The following is a 25,920-nucleotide window of genomic DNA, read 5'->3' as shown; positions in this document are numbered from 1 at the left end:
AAATGTAACCCCCAAAGTTAAAAACAATTGCCCAAAACATCTGACCGGTGATCCCTTCGAAAAAAAACCCCGTAGGGCCTAAAAGCTAACTATTGATAATTGCATCTGACGTGAATCGGTCTCGAGGTATTGGCTGTAAAACCCATTCATCACAGAGTCAGTACTTTTTTTTTCCCTTTTCGTAAAATTTTGGGGCAGGATGCGACCGGTCCCGACGGTGGTTGTTGTTTTGCTTTTCTTTTTGTTTTTCTTTCAAGCAGTGATGAAAAAATAAAAAAGAGGATAATAAGAAAATTAAAATAATAGGTGGAAGAAATTTTAAAAAACGACGAGGACAAAAAAAAGAAGACGAGGAAAAAAATTAATGGATATATAGAAAAAAAATAGTATATCAAACATGACCCCCAAAAAATAAGTTTTGGCCGTGCAACCAACCCTATATGTAATATCATTTGCTTGAGAAAAATACATACCGCGACAGCACCCATTTCCAGTTCTACCAGCCCCCTTTCCCCAGCTTAAATATATGATATGATACTGCAGGTAGAAGAAGGTATTATCAACATCTACCACTCGCACGAAATAGTTCGGAAACATAATGGATAGCCTAGTTTTCTGGTTTAATATCAGTATCTTCGCGCCTCTCACTCATTGCCACCCCTTCTCTCTCCCTTACCCCCCCCCTCTCTTCCTATCGCTCTCTTGAAACGTAATATATAATATATTGCTATATTTATTTAGTTATCTATTCATTAATTTGTTTGTTTATTTATCTATTTATTTATTCATGTATTTATTTATTTATTCGTCTCTGCATGGTATGACAATATAAGCAGATGTAGTTATATCAAGGAGTTGGTTATATCAATGGTTATATCATGTTATATAATTTACGAGCTACCCTATACACTTGCAAACTGTTTGCACTGCTTGTCGATACATTTTTCATTTCACAACGAAAGTTGTTGTAGAGCGATTTGAACTTGATGGCGCAATATTCCTCATTGGCATAAGATTGTGAAATGTGTGAAATATGAGTGTCTCCTCATCAGCCAATAGTATTACTCATGAACCTTGGACTCGGAAAAACCCAGGCAAGCTACGGTGGTTATGAACACCCAACTGTTCTATACTTTTAACACAGGTCATGCAAACATATACATCCGTATAAAATACATGTGCACGTCGATCGAGGAATCACAGGTTTGTTACCGGTCACATCGGCGGGGTGAGGTGAACTTCGCAATCCAGGCTGAATGTGGATGCCAGTCCAAAAAGAGACTTCGAACACTGACCCCAGGAGTTTTCAGGCTAGAGTGAGTGTTCCGTTTCACATCGTCGGGTCTTCACTTCTATTCACTTTGTAAGTACAACCACAACCTCTATATTATAAAATGTAATCCTCTGATCATGCATAGACCTTTGCTCAGACTGCGGGTTTCCAAACTTCGGGCGATATTTATTAATCATTAGGAGGTATTGTGAGCTCATTTATCTTTTGCTATATTTATTCAACCACCGTCATAAAAACCATGGGTCTCCATAAGAGGGGCTATTGGTTGCACTTTAAGTAGAAAATGATACTGTTTCAATTACAGGCTTCCCGGGCAGACTTCCTGGTATATACTTAAATTATATATCAATTGTTTGATTGATATAGCTTGTCGCAGGTTTAATTCAAGAAAAGTTCCCTAAGATTGAACTTTAGTCTCATTCTTCGTAACATTCTCATCACATTTATGCTTACAATAGAACGACTTGAAATTACCCTTTTCAGATCAGTTTATAATTATAAAAAAGTATCAGCTCGCAATTTCGACTCGCATTATTTGTTTACCTAGATAAGTACTTAGATATGTTCATGAATACAAACTAGGATTAAAACATAAAATGGCATTTTCAGGTCAGTATATAAAAATAGATCACGCTTCGCGCTCAAAATGTGATGTCATTAAGGCCTATTGATGTTACTAATGAAATTTGTAAAAAAATATATATGTATAAAATATTTGAATTCAGTAGTAAGACCACCCCTTGTAATGTCGACGATTTCAACCCCCACATATTTTAACAACGCTGGATTCGCCCTATTAAAAGTAGCACTGATACAGTATATTAGACCTATTATACTACTTCGACCACTAGAACCACTGGTAATAGTAGGGATGGTAATAGTAGTAGCAGTAGTAGTAGTAGTAGTAGTAGTAGTAGTAGTAGTAGTAGTAGTAGTAGTAGTAGTAGTAGTAGTAGTAGTAGTAGTAGTAGTAGTAGTAGCAGCAGTAGTGGTAGCTGTAGTGGTAGTAGTAGTAGTGGTAGAAGTGGTAGTAGTAGTAGTAGTAGTAGTAGTAGTAGTAGTAGTAGTAGTAGTAGTAGTAGTAGTAGTAGTAGTAGTAGTAGTAGAATCAATAGCAACGATGTCAGTATTCACATAAATTTTGTATCAAAACCAATATTTCGTGATTAAAGATATAACAAATATTACGCAAATAAATGATTTCTGTCATTATAATAATGATAGTTATAATGTTCATGAGATGAAAGGAAAATGGAACGAATATGTAATGGTGGAAAGTTGCCTGATGATGAAGGGGGGTGATGATGGGGATGATGAAAATGAAGAAGAGCTTTGATGGAGTACATTGAAATATTATCTTGCATAACTACAAATTCAATGCTATTGGGCATCTCAACCATAAAAATGAAATGTTGGAACTCTGTCTCAGCACGACTTTATCACATCATGGCATGAATATGTATTCTTTAATTTGTATCTATGTAATAGTGTCATGATTAATATATTAAGATTTAACCTGTCCACATGATTATTAATATAAATAGTAGTAGAAGTAGTAGCAAAAGTAGTAGTAGTAGCAAAAGTAGTAGTAGCAAAAAGTAGTAGCAAAAGTAGTAGTAGCAGCAGCAGCAGCAGTAGTAGTAGTAGTAGCAAAAGTAGTAGTAGTAGCAAAAGCAGTAGTAGTAGTAGTAGTAGTAGTAGTAGTAGTAGTAGTAGTAGTAGTAGTAGTAGTAGTTTTAGAAACCCATTGCATCACATCATGAAACATAACTTTCTATGAATGATATTCTAAAAATTGTGTGGTAAATGATCATAACAACGTTCTTCTTCAGATTTCTTTATAAAAAGTTGCATATTTTGTACTTCAGGAACCAGTAAGGGTTAAAATGGACATCTTCACCATCTTGTTTTATCTGTCATCAGCGGTGGCAGCAACTGTTGCCTATAGCAACAAAGGACCCGGTACCACCCAGAACATCACGGAAGTATTGACCGGGAGATGCGAGGAATACCGGAAATGCCTCTTGGGAGAGCCGTGTCTTCCATATTAGTAAGTCCTGCTCTTTTTCTTATGAAAATTTGTTAACATGGTTAAAGCAATGTTGTTGTTTTTTTTTATTGCTTTAGTTCTTCGTTTTGCTGACTTAATGTAGAATAGGATATTCACTTTCATATGTTTATGACACTCTGACATCACCTTCCTCTAATCCCGTCCCTCTTTCTCTACCTTTCTTTCCCTCTTTCCCTTCCTTCCTCCCTCTTTTCCCCCTTTCTCCCTCTCTCTCTCTCTCTATCTCCCTCACTCTCATATAGTCGTCGTGTAAATTGTGCTAAAGCAGTGAACTCGTTCTTAGGAGGCGTCCGCAATGTAGATCCTTGTGTGACCCCACCCGACGCGTTCGATGAATTCCTCAAAATGGTTCCTCCAACTACTGCACATGGAACGGTAAGTCATATCGACTGCAAATCGAATGTTCGCAAATTTATTTATTTATTGGTTTCCTTTATTTGATACTGCCGGGTAGGCCTGCTCAGTTATGCAAGACCGCTTTCCAAAGGCGCCCTGCAGTTTTAGCACTAATAAATGAAAATGTACGTATAATTCTGAAAAAAATTGAACGAGAGACAAACTTATCATGCTTATTTCGGACATGAAATTGGGAGAAGGGGGTCATTATCTGTATTGAGTCCAATGAGCGTCGTAACCAGGGAAGCGTTTAATAAAACAAATATTCATTGATTTTTCAATGACAATTGTTATAAGCTGCTGAAATCATTGGATCTTATTGGCTCAGAACAAATTGGTCATGGAAAATCATGAATTAGATGTTTCAAATTTCGACTGAAATTCATCGAATTCATTATAGCTGTTATAAGATACAGATAACTCATAAAAAGGGACTGGAAATATTAAACGTCTATTTCTCAAATTCATTGAACAATACATGATTAATACAATGACGATAATGATAATAATACTTGCATATCATGCCACATAGGTCCACTTTTCGGAGCCCATGGCGTTTCAAGAATTAAAGTACAATATACCTACACTATTAAAAAAAAACTGATTTTACAAAAAAATAAGATTTTCCAGAAAGCAATTACAGAATCATTCTGTAAATTCATAAAACATGATTTTTTTAATTTAACAGAACAGGTCTGTTAAAAAAAGGGGAAAAGTGCGTTTTATTCAAGGAACTTTGCAAGTTTCCATACACCAAATACCAATTTCCTGAAATTGTACATGATATACACTCTAAATTACAGGGATTTAAAATAAGTCCAGCTGGACTGTAGTTAGGGACCAGTCGATTTCTGGATTTAGTTTTAGTCCTAAAGACTTAAATTTAAATCTCAAATGATTTAAATTTAAAACTTTCGAGATTTAAAAATGAATCTTATGGATTCAAACTAAATCCGGACTTCGATTGGTCCCTAACTACAGTCCATGTGGACTTATTTTAAATCCCTGTAATTTAGAGTGTAATGTAAGATTACGCAATCTGGTAAGGTTGTAGGTGTTCTCGAGACTCTGCTGCAGGAAATTCTTTTATTTTAAGGTTACATTTTCTAACAGTGTACAAATAAACAACATACATCAAAATTCCCCTTGACGCATATAATATGGGCCTACCATTAAGTTGTTAATGAGAGGGGAACAAATATCATTTCAGTTGTGCAATGAATACTTCCGTTCATGAAAATTGGCGCAAGTGGATAGTTTATTCCACGGTTTTGACGCTAACAGCGAGTTTCCGTCAGCGACGTACGGGGCTTTCAAGCGACGCGGGTGTGTGGCACGCCCTTGATAATACAATTATTGATATCACGACTTTTCTCTCCCTTGAAGTTATGAATTGGATTTTATTCAGTTGAATTTTTGATATAAAAATACTATTCTTGATACAAAAAAGCGTCGCAGGCTCCATCTCGTTAATTGGTCGTTCATGCCCGGCGTAATGTCATCAATAAGCATATTTTATGAGTCTTGATATGGATTGTTTCTACGGCTTTTCCATTCAACACATGCTTTACACTGGGATTATAGAAGGTAAAAAAATATATATCACTGTTGTTGATCATTATATAATCAATCAATAAACAATTACTTAAGCATATAGTATGCTATGATATCTGCATCTCTCTGTCACAGGCCCGCTGGATTTTTAACCAACTTCATGGTGGTGTGAGGGTTAAACTTATTTACAGTACAAAATGAATATCTGACATATATGAATGCAACGTTAGATAAAAAAAAAAACATAGATGTGGTTTATATGGGTACATATTTACATCTCTGTTAAGAAAAAGCTTAGCATGAGTTAAAATGCAAGACATGTATACTGCAAATCATACCTACAAGTAGTACGTGGATTTGTCTGTCTACTATACAGGTTAATGGGCCTTAATTGGTAGGAATTCGAATATTCTTTTCAGCCTTAGAAGAAACTAGTGAAAAGTATTTTATGATTATTCATATGAATGTTACAAGTTTTTCAGTTGATTGATGTGAGATCTATTAAATAAATTTTCCATGAGGAATGTGCTAGGGCTTCTTAAAACACACTGACGATCTAAACAAGGGCGGAAATCTCTCCCTAAAGGTAAGGGGGGCGGCTGGAAAATTTGACAAGCAAAATAAAAGGTTATCGCCCAAATGTAAGGTCATCGAGGTGCCACACACCAATTTTCATTTTAATATAAAACAGTAAATATTTCGATGTATTTGCACAATGAATAATGAGAAGTTACCATCATCAACGAGGGGTTTTAACTTATCTCTCTTGCAATGTAGCACTTTTGTATTTTACATCCACTTTTAAATGATATTGCGAAAGTAATTCTTGTTTGATTTTACCACTTTTCTTCAAATCGATTTCTTATCGCGAAGGACTTTGTCACTCAAGGCCAGTGGGGGTGATGAGCACAAAACTTTGAGTGGGCCATATATGGCATATCGGGCACAATTTATAAAAAGTTGCGAGAGGGGAAAGCAAGCGAGAGCAAAATTCGATATTTTATTACAAAAATCAAATTCTTATGATAGATTTTAACATATCCGATCATATTTCACATTTCTCTCAGAGATTTTAAGCTCCATATTGTAAATTAAATATGCAGTTGTTGCCAGGGACACTTTAAACTATTTACTTATGGAATCTGAAGACTCAAGTTTTGAAGTTTCTTCTTACGCATTAAGCCCAGATTTAATTGATAATGTCCTAGGAAGACATATTGCAAATTCATTTAGTATGACTCATGTTAACATTAGATCACTGCAGAAAAACTTTGATGGATTATCCTTACTTTATGATAATTTGGATTCAAAGTTTGATATCATTGCTCTATCAGAGGTCTGGAATGTATCTAACAAAGCATTACTTGGCTTAGCTGGATACAATCTTGAGGTTAAGTGTAGAACAGATAATACGAGGGGAGGAGGAGTTGGAGCTTACATAAATTCATCTTTAAGATATGTTGTTCTTAATTTTGATGTGGCAAACTCAGAAAGTCTTTGGCTTGAAATAAGCACCAAGACAAAAAGATTCATTGTGGGCATAATATATCGTAGACCAAACACTGTTATCAGTGAATTTGAAAATAGCTTACTTGACGTTCTGTCAACTTTAAAGCTTGATAAGGTAAAGTGCATTTTGACTGGCGATTTTAATATTGACTTTTAAATGATCATCAAAATATCGAACAATTCAAAACTACTTTGCAATGTTTTGGTTTAAAACAACTTATTACAACTCCCACCAGAGTAACAAGATTAACTTCTTCCTTGATTGATCATATATACACAAATGTTACTACTTTTAAGACTCATGCAGGTGTAATAGAAACAGATTTGTCAGATCATTTTCCAATATTTGTAGTTTTTGAACATAGCAACTTTAAAGGTAAACAAATGGGAAATGAGGGAATCACTTTTCGCAGTTATAAGAATTATAATCAAGACATGTTTCAGAGAGATTTAGCAGAAGTTAGATGGGATATTATTTCTAGACAAAAAGATGTTTACAAAGCATATGTCATTTTTTTAAAGTTGTTCAGTAAAATATGTGATAAGCATGCGCCGATGGTGACACAATTATCTAATAAAAAGAAACACTCTGCCAAAAATCCATGGATTACTAAAGGTATATTGAAATCTATAAAGAGGAAACGAAAACTTTATTCTCAGTATAAAAGATCAAATTTCGACACTCAAGTTGGAAATACATATAAAAGATACAGGAACAACCTAACCTCAATTTTAAAAAATGCAAAACGCAAGTATTATACTGCCCGCCCATGACAAAAGGGAGTATGGGACAATTTTTTCAAAATTCACTTTTTCATCCCAAACTATTGTAACAGTCATGTTGCACAACCTGCATCATATTGCAACTCCCTTAATATCATAATTAATGAGTTATTAAGATATTAAAAAGGAAGTATCTTGAGTTTCAAGAGTTAAACCCACCACAGAAGGGAGTATGAGACAAGAGCGAATTAACGGTGGCTTACAATCTCAGCTTATCCCCTGAACAAACAAGATTAGGAAGCCTGAATGCACAGACACAATACCATGTCATCTTTAGATACTTGTAATGAAGAGCTTAGCTGTCTTGTTTGCAAAGAAAAACCCATGACAGAAGGAAGCAGAGCTTGAGTTCAATGCTACTTTATGCATTGCTTGATTATTTAGCTTTTTCCCGAACCATGACTTGTATGCAGTGCATATTAATTATAATAGGTTGATACAATCAATATATAAATAATTTTAAAATCTCTATCATACTGGATTCTATGAAGACGGTTCTATGTGGTACTTGCACTATGCAGTACCAATCGACTTCATCATACATTATGATTTGGAAATTGGCGTCTCTCGTTTCCATGGCAATTATTAAACTACCAACCCCCTTTTTCTATATCAAGAATTTTCAATTATTACACTATTGTTTAGTTATCTGCTTGAAAAATAGTGAGAACCACAGCAGATCAAATACACGATATATACATGTGTCCATGAACATGGACTCAAAATACATATTTACATATTTATGATTGAGGGTAACCAACAGTTACCATTGATATTTTAAAAACTTGTTAATTTTGTTGTCTTTTGTTTTAGGGTTAAGATATATTGCTGTTTGAGCATTTCCCACAAAAAAGAAGACCCATTTTGAATATTTGCTTCCTTTTGTCATGATTAAAGAGTGGGAGTAACTTCAGGAAACCCAGGACAAAAGTATGGGACATTTTTTCGTAAAATATGCCGGGCAACCACAAAATTCATAAGTGGTCAAATAGTATACCGGACTTACTACAAAACTGGTACAACAGCTTTGGATCAAATTCAAACACTTCTTGGGGCTGTTGAAAAAACATGTTTTGCTGCATAAAATGAAATCACTGTAATGTCCCATACTTCCTTCTGTCATGGGTAGGCAGTATAGTGTTCTTTTTACAGAAAATGAAAAAGATACCCGGAAAACTTGGCAGACGATCAATGAGTTATTGTGTGGTCGAAATAAGTCTGCAAAAAGTTCCAATGTAGATAAATTACTGGTTGATGACAACGGTATGAACAGAATGATAGTAGATGACTATGGAATTGCTTCTGAATTTAATAATTTTTTACTGGTATAGGGCCGAGTCTGGGAAACAAAATACCTCTAAGTGGTACTGACTGTACGGCATATTTAGGACCTAAATTATGTAAATCTTTCTTTTGGACGCCAGTGACGAAAGCTGAAATTGAGAAACACCTCCTAGCCCTAGATGTGAAAAAGGCATGTGGTTATGATGACATACCAAGTCGGTTAATTAGAGATGCAAGAGGAATTATCGGTGCTCCGTTATGTTATATTTTAAATTTATCTCTCCAAGAAGGTAAATTCCCAAGTGCATTAAAAATTGCTAAAGTAACACCGATTCATAAAAAAGGATCAAAGGAGATTCCAGGAAATTATAGACCTATTTCTGTATTACCTATATTGGCAAAAATATTTGAGAAAATCGTTAATGATAGGTTGATGAGATTTCTAGAAGGTAACAATGTATTGCAAAAACACCAATATGGCTTCAGGAAGAAATATAATACAAAATTATCAGTTGTCAATTTATGTAATGCCCTCCTGAAATCATTAGATGGAGGGAAAATAACGTTAGGAGTTTTTATTGATTTTCAAAAGGCATTTGACACCATAAACCATGATATTCTTATAAAAAATTATCTCATTATGGAATACGTGGAATTGCGCTCCAATGGTTTGTGGATTATTTGAGCAACAGGTCTCAGTTTGTTAAATACAAAGACATCATGTCTCCGCACGTGAAAATTTCTTGTGGTGTTCCACAGGGATCTGTTCTTGGTCCAACTCTCTTTCTCATATATATAAATGATTTGCCAAACTCAACATCGTTTTTTAACTTCAGGTTATTCGCAGATGACTCAAATTTGTTCCACACCTTTGAGGCTGGAGAGACTGATATCAATATGAATGAAGTAAATGTGGAGTTGAATAAGGTGCAACAATGGTGCTATTCCAACAAAGTTACAATAAATCTTAGTAAATCTAATTATATGATAATTAAGAGCAAAAGGCGATTAGTAAATGTAACAGGTACCCTTGATATAGCAGGGACCACACTTTTTGAGGTGAATGATGTATCTTTTGTTGGACTGCAAATTGATAAGCACCTCACGTGGGACGCGCATATAAAAATTGTAAACAGAATAATCCGCTCAAAAGTAGGTATCTTGTTCAGACTCAGGCACTTTGTTCCAAGAAGCATTTTGTTATTGTTATATAAGGCACTTGTACAACCACACCTGTCATATGGCATCGAGGTGTGGGGGAGCACCTATAAGACCAATTTAAATTGTATTTTCCTGGCCCCAAAAATGGCAATGAGAGCTATAACCTATAGCCCAAGAGGTGCCCACTCTGATCCCCTGTTCAAAGCATTGAATATTTTGAATGTATATAAAGTTCACTTCCTCTCTATTTCAACATTCGTCTATGATTTATTGCATGGTAGGTTACCACACTCTCAAATTGAGTACTGTCAGATTATAGACCATAAATATGCTACGAGGAGTAAAGATGCTGATCAATTATATCTCCCAATATGCAGAACCACACAGGGCCAGTTTTCAATTACTTTCATGGGATCACAAATTTGGAATTGTATACCAAATTATATAAAGGAAAAGAGAACAAGGAACACTTTCAGAAAGGAATTATTTGCTTACCTAAATACAACCAACCCTCTAATTTAATTCTGACAAGAGAATAGGAAATATTTCAATAGAATAAAGAGTATTCTATATAAATCTCTAATTCTAATTATATGTTTTAAATAACATGGTGATTTTTCAAACAACATTTAAAGCATTATTCACTGTTCACACGTATTTCTTTTATGTAAAATATCAAAGATTTGAAGGAATCAGTCTCCACTAGCACTTGGGCTACCTTCTGGTTCCTTCTTAACAACAACATTCAACCATATACGTATCTTTTTGTTCAATCGTCAATATTGGAAACTGTGACTAGGATCTTAAAAATTGTTAAAACATTTGTTTTAGGTTTATAAATGCATGTCACATTTTATGTATTCAGATTTATCGTTTGTATTCTCATTTTATCTTTTATAATGTTAGCAATTGCATCTGTATACTAGAATAGTTACGTTTGTGCTGTGATGTTAACACATTGTTATCGTTAATGATATTGTTGTTAAGTAAATAAATAAACTCAAACTCAAACTCTCATTCTTTCCCTTTCTCTCTCTCTCTTTTACACCGCTGCTTAATGCTACACTCACACCAGCAAAACCGACTCCAAACCGACCGATGTTGTGTCTTTACTCGACATGGGTCTGTTTCGCCGGTGTAACTGAGTATTAGATATTCATTAGGCCTATATCAAATGCCTAATTAGATCATGATACACATAGTTCTTAAACGGAGTAAAAGCATGTTTTTTTCTCCCTCCATGGTTGAAAGTCTGTTAAGAACAGGAAGCATGAACAAGGATACTCAAAGTATCAGGAAGGAAGAATTAGATTCGGAATTAAATTATCTGTAAGGTACATGTGCGGTGCGTCCCATATCCACTTACAGAATCAACAGGATAATCGAATTCTCCTATACCTTTATGATTTGATATAGCCATTATAGCCCTACTCATTTGTTCGTATCATATACATTAATTAATGCATGTCATAGACTGCATTGCTTGCTTGGAAGCAGTCGAACGAATTCTTAGGCCAGTATGCCTATACAGTGCGTATCAAAAAAAACTTTACACTTTGAAAAAGCTCTTGGAATTAAAAAATATACAACATGTGGGTATTTTTTCACATATAATCTTGGTTTTGGGTCTCATCTATCCAATGAAAGTAAAAGTTTTGACAGAATGTTACACTTGAGTGAGCACTGTCCATTTTTGTAAAGCTCGCAGAAATCTGTTTGCGCAGAAATGCTCGTTTTCACGCAGTATCAAGGGGAAAGGACGAAATCAAACTTACCCTGCGATAAATTTTTCCTTCATTTCCCTTGCACTTTTAGTCAGTTAAGATAAAACAGATACATTCAGGCATTTTTATCAAATTTACCACCCAAATTGAAATTTCAGCACTTAGTAAGCACAACTTTTATCCTTTTTGTGCCAGCTGGATCTGAGGACATAACTGAATCTAAACAAAAGTTTACATCAGACATCTCCAGCACCTTTTCACTAAGTTTTTTCTGATCTAAAGTGGGTTGACATTTAATTTTTCATTCAGTACTTGTTTCTCCACACTTTTCCAAGCTTGACAAAGATTAACAAAATGAAAATCAAGCCTAATTCATCTTATGTAAATCACAGGTCAGTGTAAATCAAATATCGTCTTGATGGCCTTGGTGTGTGGGGGAGTGGGGCGGGGCGCAATGCACTCTTCGAAGTGTATTGGGCAAAGAAACAAGTTAAAAGAGGTCAAAGATATCTTCAGATAAATTTTACTTGCTAAATTCTACGTGTTCTTCATGATAAAGGTTTACTTTTATTCGCATAGCTATTTCAAAGTTCTGCGCAAATCATTTTTCACTAACTTTTCAAAAGTAAGTGGTGCTCACTCAAGCGGAAATATTTTTCGATAGTTATATCGTCATTTGCTTAAATGGATCTGTACCAATGTTAAAATGTGGAAAAATCTTCAGGATATTACAAATGTATAATTTTACAGGATTTTTTCAAAGTGTAAACTTTTTTTTGATACGCACTGTAGAGCTATATTTCGATATCACCGTATCGATTCTTATTATAACAGAATACAATTTCTGGTTCTTGATTCTTTCTATCATATTTATTTTTTTAATGTGGTAATACCACGAATGTGAATTGACGATATCATTGATTCTTTTGAAATTCGGGCATGGGTTTTGTATATATAAGTGCCATTTTTTGCGCAGAAATACATAATGAATTCGAGCATCTGTTTGCACTTGCATGCAAACGCTGCTTACTACATTTTATATAAGCAATCGAACCAGCATGTACTTGAAGATGCCACTTAACCATCGATGACGGGTTTATATTAAGAGGCACTCGTGAGCCGATTCATTTCATTATGCATGGGAAATGTTCCATATGTTATTGTTCAAACTATCCTAAACCAAGGAAGGTATTCAACCGGGGAAAATTTCCTGCTTCAGCTAAGTGCTTGGGTGTTTGAGTACCATTTAATCGTATGTAACTATCAATGACTTTGTCTTCCAGTAGTATTGTACCCCCCCCCCATCTCTCCCTCTCTCTCTCATTCTTTCCCCCTCCCCCAATTCATTCCTTCTTCTTCCTTCCTTCTTCATCCATTGCCAAAACACCCACGGACACATTCTCCCCGAAGGTTTGTAACAAAATTATGACCATAGCATAATCTAGCAAAAGATGTAGGCAGATATGCTATTACAAGTTGGATATGGAAAATAAATGAAGTTTGCGTTTTTCCATCCAAAGACTTACTTTTTTTCAACTGTCCATTCATTTCTTAACAATAACTAAAAACTAAAATGCCAAATTAGTAAGACAACTGAAGGCAACTTTATGTTGTTTATCCTGGAAAGATGAGCACAATTAATCCCAGGGCCCGGTAGAAAAGGAGTTTGAGACAAAGAGGAAAGAAGCTATCTGATTGATTTATAGTCAGTTCTGTTGATTACGATTGCCTATCTCCATTTCGCGTCTGATGGCCGATCTTTGTGTTACCAAACCTGTGTCAATTAACTCCATACACTGTTAAAAAAGACCTGATTTTACAGAAAAATAAAAGAAGATTTTGCAGAAAGCAATACCAGAATCATTCTTTAAATTCATGAAACAGGAATTTTTCTGCAATTTAACAGAACAGGTCTGTTAGAAAAAGGGGAAAAGAGTGTTTTATTTAAGGAAATTTGTAAGATTACACACACCAAATACCAATTTCCTGTAAGATTACGCAATCTGGTAAGATTACAGGTGTTCTCGAGACTCTGCTGCAGGAACTTCTTTTAGTTAAAGGATAAATTTTCTAACAGTGTATCTGTACGCAAAATTCTTCCTTTATTTTATGTCACTCATTTTTTATCAATAACACGTATCAATGACGATTCCTTTTGTCACAAATGAATTAAAAACAACCGGTGAACAATTATTTTATTTGGGTCCTAAATTAGTTCGGGTCTTTTTCTTTTCAAGCCTAAAAGGCACCTTTTGGCTCACCCATGAATTGTTCTAAAATCTATTTTGTTTTTTTGGGGGGCGTCTCGTTTATATTTTTCGTCCGACAATTTTTCGGATCTGTCAATTTTCCTTGAATTTTATTGGCTGAGAAGCACAGTTCCTATAAGAGGCCTAACTATCGGATAAAATGTCCGATAAGCCACGTAATCAAAAGCTCCCTTTTTTCATGTATGTGAACGAACCATTCCAAGAGTATTATTTTCTGTACATTTTATTTCATACTATAACATATTCAATGACAACTTCTTTTTCCTGATGTTTGGTTCTTAGACGATGTTTTGGTCAGGTGTGGCCGGTGCGAACATCCCTCAGGACATCGCTCAGGTGACCACAGCCTTCACCGTCCTTGAGGAAACTTTCCCCGGCTTTATGGCTGGTAACCTGTCCTGGTGTGGTGCTACGGATGAAGAACAGTCTGAACCCGGCCTCAACTTCACCGTCTGTCCGACATGGCGGAGTGAGACGTGTCCGAACAACACCAAGGCGGCTTTCTGGGACAAGGCATCTAAGATGGTGAGTTCCGAAGCAGCGAAACAGTCACATCAACGAAAGCGACTCCAAGACCGACCAATACGAATTATGTCTATGGTGGTAGCAATACAGATATCGGTCTGGAGTTTTTTTTCACCTGTGTGACCGTTCCATAATGCTAGGGTCCGAACAGGCGGCAATCCAGGGGGTAGGGGGTTCCACGTCAAAATATGTACTCAATACCATGTCTTACGGGGTTCCACATTCATGACATTAAAATTCGTACACAATACTATGCGATAGGGGGTTCGAACCACACCAAATCTGTACACAATAATTATGACTTGGTCGGTGGTTCCACACCAAGTTGGAGGTGCCGTGGCCGAGTGGTTTAAGGCGCCAGGCTACACATGGTAAGTTCGGGGTTCAATCCCCGGCCTCGACACATATGCTCTTTTATCCAGAATTCAAATAAATGGACATGCTTTGCGCATTATTTGTAACTAGGTGCGCACTTGTTAAAAAAAAGAGGGGGTTGTACACAAGACCATGTGGTAGGGTAGGGGGCGCATCAAAGTTTGTACACCTTACCAGAGGTAGGTCTGTCCAGGGGCGGAAATCTCTCCCAAAAGGTAGGGGGGACAAGGGTCTGCAAAATTTGACAAGCAAAAAAAAGCTATTTCCTAAAATTTAAGGTCATTTCGACGAAAATATATTTGACAAGCAAAAAGCACTTTTTATTCCCATTTTGATCTATATATTTCTTAGCATCACCAAAGACCCCAAAAAGTAGGGGGGACATTTGATATTGTGTCTCCCCTACTATTTTGAGTAGGAGTGACACGTCCCCCCTGTCACCCCTGGGATTTCCGCCCATGGGTCTGTCAGTTGGTTCCTCCAGCACGGCGGTATCATTTCAAAGCTAGAATTAAAAGAACCATGTGCAAACGAAATCACCTTCACACAACACTACAGTGCAAATTTATTTAATTTATACAACTATGGAATTGAAACCTATTTTGTAACCATTTCTGATTCATCGTTTGCTCGAACAAATATCAGTTCCACCATTGAAGTTTATGATTATGATATTTTTAACCTACGTGCTCTGTTGTTCCTGATTCACGGGAAATGATTTTGGGGTATTCAATTTTGGGCTGCGCCTGAATGGATTGTTGTTTTGGACTTTATCCGGTTTAGGGGCTTGGAATCGGAACTGAACAGTCACAGCATGTTACAATAATCATTAATGTAGGATTAAACACGGCGGGTCTGGGATTTTTAAATGACGGTTTGGGCAGTTGAAATGACATGTGAAATGTGGGCTCCTCACCACCAAGAGGCGGACTATATACTGTCTGTCAGGGAAAATATAGGGTTTTAAAAAAAGAGCCCCACTCAAGGGGAGGAGTGATTCGCACATTGAATCCCAATGTACTTCATTAAATATACACTTTCCTCTATTGTGCATACAAAAATGAATAATTCGATATTGTTTCTCCCTCCCCCCCCCCCCCTCTTTCTCTCTCTCTCCCTCTCTAATCACAGTTAGCAAACCAGGCCGCTGGTGATGTTTATGTAACTCTGAATGCGCAAAGGGAAGGCGGTGCTTTCAACAACGGCAGGTATGAATGGGCATCGGCCACTCTTGTTTCAACAGGGAGCATGACGGAAATTCCAAGGGGGGGGGGGGCAGTGGGACGCGTTCCCCCTACCCAAAATACTTGGGGGAACACAGTATCAGATGTATTTTGGACTAAATAACCTTTTATTAACGGGATGAAAACTTTTTTTGCTTGTCAAATTGTTGTAGGTTATAATGACCTTAAAATTTTTTGGTGATAACCTGTTTTTATTTTTATTTTTTTTTGCTTGTCAAAGTTTCAAGCCCCTGGTCCCCCTATCTTTGGGGACAGATTTCCGCCCATGACAGGGAATGAGTTTAGGGCAGGAATCCCGATCGGCAGTCACGGGAGGACCAGCAATTTTCCCGCAGCGGGAGGGCGGGGCACGTGATTTTGGAACGAGGCTATGAAGCCTGTGGCCCCCCAAAAAAGCGTGTCCTCAAAATTGGCCTCGCCTACATCCCGTTTTTAACACACGAGTTCTATAGAGACCTTTATAAATAAAAAAAAGAGATCCAGTGCAGAGTCCCATCCTTCCTCATAATTATCACCATGTTGATAATAATAATTGGTTGTATTTAGGTGTTGGGATTAATGTATAATTTATCGCCATTATTGTAAACTATTCTGAGTTGATGAATGTCGTATAATTCATACAGTAAAATACAAAATAAACAGTGCATGCGTGAGATCGACTTTCTCATTTACTTGAAATGATTTTATTTTGTGGAAAACCAGCGAATGACATTATCTCATTTTACATCCCATTTCGATAAAATCATACAAACTATGCTTGTTTTACTTTAATCTTTTTACTCAAAAGTTTTGTTAGGGTAGACTTCCACTTTGATTTTCAATTCCAATTTTCTCGGCTTGTTCATCTCACATACTCGCCAAAGTCCCAATATGATGCACCACGTTATAATGGTCCATGTCCAAAATTCATCCCTTCACAATTTTTGCTTCATTAGCCTACGGTAATAGTCGTTTGATTAACATTAATTTTATGAGGAAGTCGCATTACAGTACAAGGTTCACCATCGCGCCAAGCATGGTTTACGGACGATTCAATAGAAAAAAAATCCCGCTATTTTGACAAAACAAAGACATTTGTTACTTTTTGTTTGTCCTCAAACCAATAGCTTTGCACATAATTTGCATGCGAGGCCTTGGATTGGCAATAATGGACCCCCCCGCGTCTTCACTTTTGAGCTATCCTAATATGAACTTTGAAGTTCATGAAATGCTTCGCAAAAGTGTGTGATAATATTAGCAATGAATTAATATAACGACTAGTTGTTCCATATTGCTAGAATTATACAACTAAACAACTATCCACCACAATCCACACCCGCCCTCTCTGTCTGTCTGTATCTCCCCCCCCCCCCCCCTCTCTCTCTATACTGGTTGTAAAAACTCAGACAAATCAAACCCAAAAGATCCAGGATTTTTTTTTTGTGATAAAAAAAATCCTTTAGGATGATGAGTATGTCGATATTAGTTTCAATGCAATTCTTCAGACTAATAAGCACAACACTTTTTCTCAATTTGCCTCATTTATCAGTGTATTTGCCAGGATAGAATCACCCAATCTAAACCCGGACGCTGTCACGAATGTCGCCATCTATCTCATTCCAGATTTCACTCTTCCGATTCCAAATGAAATGTAAGTAAAACTGTTATCATTACCATTTCCATCTTCTTGGTTCCCTCCTATGTTTGCGGGGGTTACTGGCTAAACATATTCGAATAAAAGTCAAAGTATCTCTTCACATTTGACCACCCCCGCCCTCGAAACAGGGCATCCGGCCATTATTTCGGCTCTTTCATATGTTCTTGAATCATTCTGATGTGGATGATGAGAAATAAAATCGTGCTTTAATATCCATTATTTTGCGACTATTTTTGGATCGGGATATATAAGTAAAGAAATAATAACTGGATTTTTTTTTTGGGGGGGGGGGTGAAACCAACGTCTCACGAGTGAAATTGACTAGAAATTTTCAGAATATATTCTTTGTAGCTTTCTGCAGTCACTAAAATAGCAATATAAGTGTCCATGAGACTTCTGTTTTTCAAAAAAGTATAATGTTTCCGAAAGACGGTGATAAATATTATAGGCGAAATATTCATTTTTGCTAAGAAGGATGAAGAGTTATTTTTCTCAAAATTAACAATGGATAAACTTGACCTAAAATATCCTGTTTAACCAGGGGGGCACATCCGGCCCGTGCCCCCCCCCCCTTGAGAGCCCGCAAAGTCAGTATTTTTAATGTAAATATGTCTGTCATACATAAGTGAAGACCCCCTTTTTTTTGCTTGTCAAATAATTCTACATGGACGAAATGACCTTGATTTGGTGTGCAAACCATTTTTTTTTTTGGGGGGGAGGCTTGTCCTTTGGAAAAATTACGGATCCTCCCCTGTGTTAAACATTCCTTTTAGCCCCACTGGCGCGTAGGGGAGGGGAGGCTTAGAGCCATGCCACCTTTCCCTATAAAAAGAAAGTTCATGACCAAGATAAATAATGTGAGAAATGAAGAACAGTAAATGAATGTAATATTTAGGTTCTCGCCCTCAAACTTTTTTCAAGAAAGTATAAAATGCATCTCATGAAGGAATCTTAAGTAATATATAATTTACCCATCACGATTCAGACATAAATGTACCCCCCCCCCTTTCTCTTTCTATATTATGTATATTTCAATATGGTTTTGGAGCCCAGCCTTTGAAAGGCCAATGGCCTCTGCTGGCTCCCCCATATTCTTGGTATTTATATTCATATGTTTTCTTTTGTAAATATTTGATTGTATTTGAATGTTTTTTTTTACCAGAAATGGAAATAAATATATGAAATGAAATAAAACTATTTGGCTCACCACACACCACTGTTTATCCCTAAATGAAAGGAAGAACGACTGTTAATTTTTTTTTTACAAAAAGCACATAGTTTGAACTCATTATTCGATGTTGTTTCTAAGATTTTAAGTAGGACTATTAGTTAAAACGAGGATGAATCTACACAATTATCTCTAATGAATTTTTCTTTTATTATACCAAAGGTATCGAGAAACCTGTACAAACGGAAGCGTATTGTACTTAAGAAATCGCTTGATGAATATGAATTTCAATGTTACTTGTGAGGAGGATCCAACGTAAGTAAAACAAAAAAATGATCGTTATTACCTTTTTTGGGGGGGGTATTGCGCTTTTCTCGTAATTATCAGATTCGACAAATGCGTCTCCCGACAAGTATGGTTATCAGTATAAATAGAAATCAAAATAATGTAGGCGTGTTAGAATTTTAAAAATCGTCAATCCTTTATTGCGCATTGTTTTCCGTAACTTAAATTAAGTGAAATAAGACATGCTTTTTTTGGGACAACTAATAATATAGACGCAAATAACGTCGATACCATGCAAATCTATAATGCAATATGTTCATCAAATATAATTGTACATTATTTGTACAATCATTGTTTTCGTCATTTGAGTAAAATTATAATAAGTTAGTATGCCGTGGTGTACAAATTGGGGAGGGGTTGATGTTGCTAAGTTCCAAGAGGGTAAAATGTTTGATTATTCTCTGGACATTGCTGGATGTTTTATTAAAATCTTTCACAGAATCAAATTTTCATTTTAATAGGTAAATTTGCTGCTCGCGACTGTTTCTGGATTTTACCCCGTTCGTTTTCTTTCTTTCTTTCTTTTTTTTTTTTGGGGGGGTGGTTTTTGTATGTTTTTTTTGGGGGGGTTCTCATGTATTATCACTGTATCTGTATGTAAAAATGATGTAATATCTTCACTTTTCATATTTGTCAGAGAGGTGATGTGGCTCCAATGTGCTCGTTTTCCCGATAGCCCTTACTGCGACCGATACAATGGGGCAGGCAAAACAGTGGCAACCGTATCATTCGTAGTGATACTGCTTCAATTCGCTTCTGTTATATCACTCAGCAACTGGACTCTAAGATCATAGATCTTCTTCAGAAATATAGGAGGAGGGGAGGGGGAGAAACTCTTGAAATAGTAAATATTTTCCCCCAGTAACGAAGGCAATACATCAGAACAGAAGGAATGGGAAATAACGGGATATAATCTGTTTTGACCTTGGTCACATTTGCTCTACGGCGGCCGTACGGCAAGTCGAAAACAGCCGTTTTAACGTTTTTTTGTATAGCTTCATATAGGTGGTTTGAATAAAATGAATAAAACGGCTGTTTTCGACTCGCCGTACGGCCGCCGTAGAGCAAGCCGTGACCGAGGTAGAATTAATTCGCTTTATGACATATCATTTTCCTTAACTGGTGCAAAAGGGGGATGATGAATTTTCGATTGTGGATCGGGGGATACTCGGACCCACCTCAAAAAAGGGGCGAAGCAATGTCTTCCGCAGATTCGATTGTCTATGTGAGAAAAACGTTCAAATCAAATGAATTAATAAGAATGATAATACGAAATCTTATGTAGCGTAAATTACGGTGATTACAGTGAAGTCTTCCGGCGTTCCGAAATAAAAGATGGTTGGAAATCTACAGTAAAATAATCATAATATCAGAGCATATAACAGCACAAATCCAGACTTGGAACTACCTGTGTATAAATGCGTGGATCAGGGAAAATCACTTTGATTATTTTTTTATTAAAGTACGACTTTAAAAGGTTGAATAATCAGGAGAAGTACCTAAACATTTTCGATAATTTTGTCTTTTTGTTTTCTTTTGTTACAGGGTTTATACATATATACATCTTTCAATCTATGTATTTCAATGTAATTTTGTTCTATGAATTCAAGATAAATCGAGTAACATTCCATTTACAAAAGAGCTTTTGATACATTTTGTCTTTACGCTGTAATAACTTTTTACTTGATATTCAAAATTGCTACCATACACCACTGTATGCTCTATTCTGTACAATGTATTTGGGCAAAATATGATTTTCACAAAGGAAAACAATAATGTACATAAAATTGTGATTTATGTGTGGCGTATAACTATCTGAAAACATGGTTGCTAACGAAATATTTCATGACTTATATCATGTATGTGACAAATGCTGTATTTTGACATTCCAAATGGCTGCCATACGTCCCTAACTATATCGTAAACAGTTTGAGTGGGTATGTCCTACAAATAATTATGACAAAATTTGGCTGTGCTCGACTACAAAATACTTACAATTGTGATGTAAGAGTAAAACATACTGTCTGACTTCTAACGTGATATATAAATTCATTTTGCCATGGAGGTGATAAATTACTATATCTTTACATTCTTTTGGATTATACCCATTTATGGAAAATGCTCAAAGTTACGTGAGTGGCATCATTCAGATTTGGAGACTCTGCACCTTCGAATTGACAAGTATAACCATTAACAAGACTGTATATATCGAAACACAATGTTTGGTCAATTTTCTAGCCTGCACTCATAAGGGTGCTACGAGAACGCTACGAGGAGGCTTACATTACAGATTTTTCAATAAATGCATCGAGTCCTTATTAATGATCTCAGGTTCATCCATGCGCGGCTGTTCACATGGGAACAAGTAAAGTGCAAAGTTTATGTACATGAAAACATTCTTCATATCAGCCATGCCTTGTAACCACCTTTTAATTATGCTGTCATATTTTGACCTCATTGATACTAGAAGTGCGTTTTAATATTTCTAAAAAGACGCAATTTCTTCCATTATGATAGGTAGATTTCAAAGCAAGATATTTCCTAAGCATGCCTTGCATAGCAGGATGAGGAAATTGAATAGACCTGGGGCCCGTTTCATAAAAAAATGTTATGATAACAAATTAGCAATACCAGTTAAAAGCTACTGAAATCCTTCAGTCTGATTGGCTGATGGTAAATTTTCTATAGAAATTGGGCATTTGTTGATATTATAATGAATTTTCATGAAACGGGACCCAGGTGACTAGAATAGCACACCAATGATATGACCGTATTTGTTGCATTTCTACTTTGAATGCACTAGCATGTTGTTATGACAATGTGCTTGGCCAACGGTGAAATACCAGTCGTTAGTGGACGTATTCTTGTTTTTTGTGTGGATGTAATGAAAAGCACAAGTCAAAAGAATAATAAAGACATCGACGATAGTGCTTACATCGTTAGATATTAAATCACCTTGTCACTTTATAGTCCCAATGACCTTCTTCTGATCATGCGCAGAACGGAACTCCGAACTGGCTTCTTACTCCACCCATGCATTCACTATATCATGAGAAAGTATCCTTTATCTTAAATCAGTTTCATTCACATACACGTCATTTCTTTCCAATACGGTATTTGAAAAAGCTCCTAAGTCAACTCACCAATTGTGCTAGCAGGATTACATCTAAAGATACTTTCATACAATGTAGAGAAGTACAAACAGATTCTTCTGATCTCAAACTTGATAACTTTGATGATACAAAACTACAGAAATTAGGAAGAAATTTATCTGATCAATCTGCTGAGGTCAACCCATGCCCAGCGCATGTCCTCGTCCACACCGTCTTCCCCAAGTGCTCTTTTCTGCATGTTCATTGGAAGGACCTAATTTACATAGTTACATATATTTACGCCCGAGAACTCCTAAACACAAAAGCCTCTATACAGTGCGTCCCAGAATAAACGAAACCGAGATTTAGCGATCATTTATCATAACTTAATCATAAATAGAATAGACAAATGACCTACCAATTTAAAGCTTAGAATCTCCTCTTTCATCTGATATTACTAAGGTTATTTCTTATTCACGCATGAGTGAGCAAAAACAATTTGAAGAAAGGATACCAAAAACTCATTTGGCGGGGGTATCTGGGTTTCAAAAAGAAAACCACATTTCTGAAAAGTTCAATATCTGCTCTTTAATTTGGTACCTCAATTACATAAAATGGTCAAGAAATAAAAAAGTTCTGGTCATTTGAAATAAGGCTTGTATTTCCATAATTTCATGAGATAAACGTGTTTTCACCGGTTTCCCACAGAAGCTTTCGCATGGTGAACAAAAGATTTAATGCATGGCTGATCGTCAACAAAACGGAGTGTTGAGTGAGTTTGAAAGCCAGCCTGGAGAACCTCTTCATTTTATGAAATTATTGAAATTCAAGCCTTATTTCAAATGACCAGAACTTTGTTATTTCTTGACCATTTTCTGTAATTTAGGTATCAAATTAAATAGGAGATATTGAACTTTTCAAAAATGTGGTTTTCTTTTTGAAACCCAGATACCCCCCGCTAAATGAGTTTTTTATATCCTTTCTTCAAATTGTATTTGCTCACTCATGCGTGAATGAAAAATAATCTAAGTAATATCAGATGAAAGAGGAGATTTTAAGCTTTAAATTGGTAGGTCATTTGTCTATTTTCCTTATGATTAAGTTATGATAAATGATCGCTAAATCTCGGTTTCGTTTTTTCTGGGACGCACTGTATATCCCATGCTCAATGAAATAAGGCATGCATTTCAGTTAGCTCTGGCCTTAAATATTTTGAGACATTTCTGGCCCTTTCTTCAGGGGTCAATCCTTTTCTGTAATTTTGATGCATGAAATTGTGAAAAGTTCTTTACTCTTGTTTGTATACGTAGGCCTAAAAATAAAAGGCTACAATGTACCCGTGTTTATTTTATAACCTTTTGATAACTAGTCAAAAATCTATGTGTAATATAATTACCCGAATATTTTATAGAACTATCACTCCATTGATCATGTTGATATTATCCATGTTATCGCGATGTAAATTAATGGATATTAAGTCTCTGTAAATAGTGTTTCGTCGTTCAATGTTTGTCTTTCCTCGTACACAGCATTATCTCAGATTTGTAATAAAAATAATTTTATCCACAATTGTTTCGAAGAGTTTTGAAATGTAGTAATAATTTACGATTCCATTTTTCGTGCACTATAGGCGTGGAGAGGGGGGGGGGGACGATTTTCCCATCCCACCTGGGAGCAAAAAGCAAATGTAATGAATGGAGAAAGTGTGTAAGAAATTTTAAAATATTGTTAGAAGGGCTTTTATGGTCGGGGATAGAGGGATGCGGGAGGTGAATAAAAGGGGTGAGAAAGAGGAAAGCAAAAAATTATAAAGTAGTGTGGCATGCAAGGTTAACGAAATAATTTAGTTCGAGAAGATCACCCGACATTTTTCTTATAAAAGTGATTTTAATCTGCTCTATCCTCACACTCTAACGGCCCCCCCCCCTCTCTCCCCCTTTTCTATTCTCTCCCACTTCTCACTTTCTCACTCTCTCCCCCTCTCTACATCTCATCTTTCCTCTCCCCCTCCCTCTCTCTCTCAGAACTATTTTCCGTTTTTTTTTATCACACGCCTGTCTACATATTCGCATCTCAGACCCCAAAAATCAATTCAAATGCAATACACGTTCAAAACTATTATCGTTTGTCAATGCTTATTTAATTGCTGGAAAAATAAAGACTCACTAATACATGAATACAAGAAGACTATGTTTTGTTCTCTTATTTTTTTTTACTGTAAGCCCGCTTACGATATAATAAGCGCCAACATAACCATTACTCATTGTATTTCTTATTATTCCGAAACTCCATAGCCAAAATAACCCACTTGCAAGATAGAAATGTAACTTTTGTATAGTTTTGAAATTATGTTACAACAATTCAACATGCATAAACTGTCACAATATAGCATATGAAGATGCGAGGATGTGTAAACTAAATCCCATTTGGACTCTCGATATTCGAATCAAATGACCCCCCCCCCCGAGCTCCTGCTCCCCACTCCTTCCCCATCCATGCCCCTTCACTTTTTTCAATATGCCATAAATTGCTCTCTTATATGATACAAACATTTTGTTCGCAAACGTAAAATCTCTTCATGTCCATTAACCTCTTTCTATGCCAACATCAATTTAGTTACAGTCAGGATACACTGAGCGATGAAACATAGTCATCACATAAAATAAGATATCTTTGAGCATTCAAATAGTAATAGAAAAACATAGATTACGATTGCATAAACATGTACATATATAACCTTTAAGTTGACGCAAGAGAACAAAATATGATTTCATCTAATCAGCGGTCAACCATATTTCTAAAATTCCACGAATACCACTGAAATTTATATAATTTTGTATATGTCTCAAAGTGTATATACTGCAATATACGTGTATAAAAAGGAGTAAAAGCTTTCGTTAGTTCGAATGACTTTAAAATGATACTCCTGGGGGACCGAGTAGTCTAGTTGATCATTTAGATCGTGTTCAATAATAATGTCTACCAAATGCTTGAATTCATCGCATTCATAGATGAAAGTAACACCGTACAAGTAAATATAACACAAAGGTTAAAGGCAGAAATTATATATTTTTTGGGGGAAATATACAGTGTAATATTCAAATTCACTTTTACAAATTACGATTTTCGGTATAAATTTGAGACAGAAATATACCAAAGGCTACTGATTTCTATAATTCAAATCAGATAGTTTTAAGAATTTCAAAAGCAATAAGTTAAAAACCTTCAATCGTGAATAAGAAAACTACGATATCACTTTGTACAAATTTAATATTCGGCATTTATCAACCTAATGAATTACAACTGCTTTGAAGTGCACGATTCATTGAATCAAATTTATGATTCAATTTAGGTAGATTGCAGCACAGATTATTCAAAATATTGCAAATATATATTCACCATTGGTTGTAATCATCCAAATATCACTCTGGATGATTAATCTTATAAGTATCAAAATATCGAGAAATCAGTTATCCATAGGATTAAAAA

At 35.9% G+C, this 25,920-nt stretch overlaps 1 protein-coding gene across 1 annotated transcript; it reads left to right on the top strand.

Annotated features, from left to right (window-relative positions):
* Positions 1-900: 900 nt before the first annotated feature.
* Positions 901-20,332, top strand: LOC121418476 (ADP-ribosyl cyclase/cyclic ADP-ribose hydrolase 1-like). Its single transcript, XM_041612383.1, has 8 exons — positions 901-1,363; positions 3,163-3,344; positions 3,608-3,740; positions 14,329-14,571; positions 16,078-16,154; positions 17,719-17,820; positions 19,217-19,309; positions 19,977-20,332. Exons 2-8 carry the CDS (start codon positions 3,181-3,183, stop codon positions 20,131-20,133), a joined length of 969 nt encoding a protein of 322 aa, XP_041468317.1. The 5' UTR covers positions 901-1,363; positions 3,163-3,180; the 3' UTR covers positions 20,134-20,332.
* Positions 20,333-25,920: the final 5,588 nt, after the last annotated feature.

This window comes from Lytechinus variegatus, chromosome 1 (assembly GCF_018143015.1).
Source record: "Lytechinus variegatus isolate NC3 chromosome 1, Lvar_3.0, whole genome shotgun sequence".
NCBI lineage: Eukaryota > Metazoa > Echinodermata > Echinoidea > Temnopleuroida > Toxopneustidae > Lytechinus > Lytechinus variegatus.
This window is presented reverse-complemented; position numbering and strand designations above follow the sequence as displayed.